Here is a 1406-nt window from a genome sequence, read left to right on the forward strand (position 1 = left end):
GACCTCGGGGGGGGGGGGGGGGGGGGGGGGGCTGTTACAGTCCATAGATGAGTGTTTATTTATTGTATGTGAGTGTTCAATAGTCTTACAGCCAGGGGAGACTATTGAACACTCACATACAATAACACATGCAGCTGCATATGCTCTCTGTCTGCACTGGACACCCTTAAAAATGTTTCATCTAACCACAGGTGGCGCCCTACACAACCTGTCTGATCAACGGTATCTACTGGGCCCCCCAAACCCCCCGACTCCTCAGACGACTGGACGCCCAGAGGCTGATCAGACCGCTCAAGGGCTCGCCTGAAGCCACAGAGGGATCACCAGGGCTGCCTCACAAGTAAGAACATCACAGCCTCACAGGGAGAGACGTTCAGACACAGAGGATGTACCTGGCACACCGACAGCTAAGTGTCGTAGTGAATGGATAGAAGTGCAGTCTGTTAGCTGCTGTATCTCTACAGAGGTCAAAGGTCACATCCTTATCTTCAGTCATGTTTACAGAGTGTAAGTTCAACCTGTTGCTGTGACCTCTTCTCTCTGCTTTCCAGACTACTGGCCATCTGTGACATATCTGCCGACACCGGAGGCTCCATAGAGTTCATGACCGAGTGCACCACCATCGACAAGCCTTTCTGCATGTACGACGCTGACCAGCACATAGATCACAACAGGTAGAGTGCTAACAGTCCTGACCTGTGTCTCCTCACCAGCATCACCTGTTTGTCTCAGTGTTTCTTCTGTTTAAGACTTTCACTTTCACTCAGCTGATCTGCAGTCGGACATGAGAGGCTTCAGTTTGTAACACATTTAATATCTGTGAACTTAAATTATTGCTGCAGAAACTCTCTCTTCAGGCTGTGAGATGTAACAGAATCTAGACGTGTTAGGGTTTAATTTATTGTTTAATAGTTTCAAATGTTGGTCTGAATTATTTTTATTTGTGGGTTTTAAACTTTTCCCAGGCTGCATTTAAGATACTACTTTTTGAAAATCTGTTATGCTATTTGAAACATTTTTTCTCTAACTTAGTGTTTTTGGCCAGGTCATGCTTTATTTCATTATTTCAGCGAGGCTTTCCTGGTTAAATTAGATTTTTTCTGACACTATTTTTATGCCTCCACTGTCCTCCTGAGGAATTACTCCAAATGTTGCGCAATAATAGTATTTATGGAAAAAGGTAGGGCTGCCCCTGACCAAGAATTTTCCTAGTCGACCTGTAGTTGTCATTTACGGTCCATCAGTGGCCCACCAGTCCTCATCAGGGTCCATCAGTGGACCGGCAGTCCTCATCAGGGTCCATCAGTGGACCGACAGTCCTCATCAGGGTCCATCAGTGGACCGACAGTCCTCATCAGGGTCCATCAGTGGACCATCAGTCCTCATCAGGGTCCATCAGTGGACCG

At 46.9% G+C, this 1406-nt stretch overlaps 1 protein-coding gene across 6 annotated transcripts in view; it reads left to right on the forward strand.

The window, feature by feature from the left end:
* The window catches only part of aass (aminoadipate-semialdehyde synthase), a 50208-nt gene that overhangs the window by 16263 nt on the left and 32539 nt on the right, over window positions 1-1406 (forward strand). For all 6 annotated transcript variants that reach the window (XM_050072851.1, XM_050072854.1, XM_050072852.1 and 3 more), the window contains 2 exons: window positions 192-340; window positions 552-674. In XM_050072851.1, coding sequence (XP_049928808.1) covers window positions 192-340; window positions 552-674 — 272 coding nt within the window. The remainder of the gene's footprint in view (window positions 1-191; window positions 341-551; window positions 675-1406) is intronic.

Source organism: Epinephelus moara, chromosome 20 (genome assembly GCF_006386435.1).
Source record: "Epinephelus moara isolate mb chromosome 20, YSFRI_EMoa_1.0, whole genome shotgun sequence".
Classification (NCBI taxonomy): Eukaryota; Metazoa; Chordata; class Actinopteri; order Perciformes; family Serranidae; genus Epinephelus; species Epinephelus moara.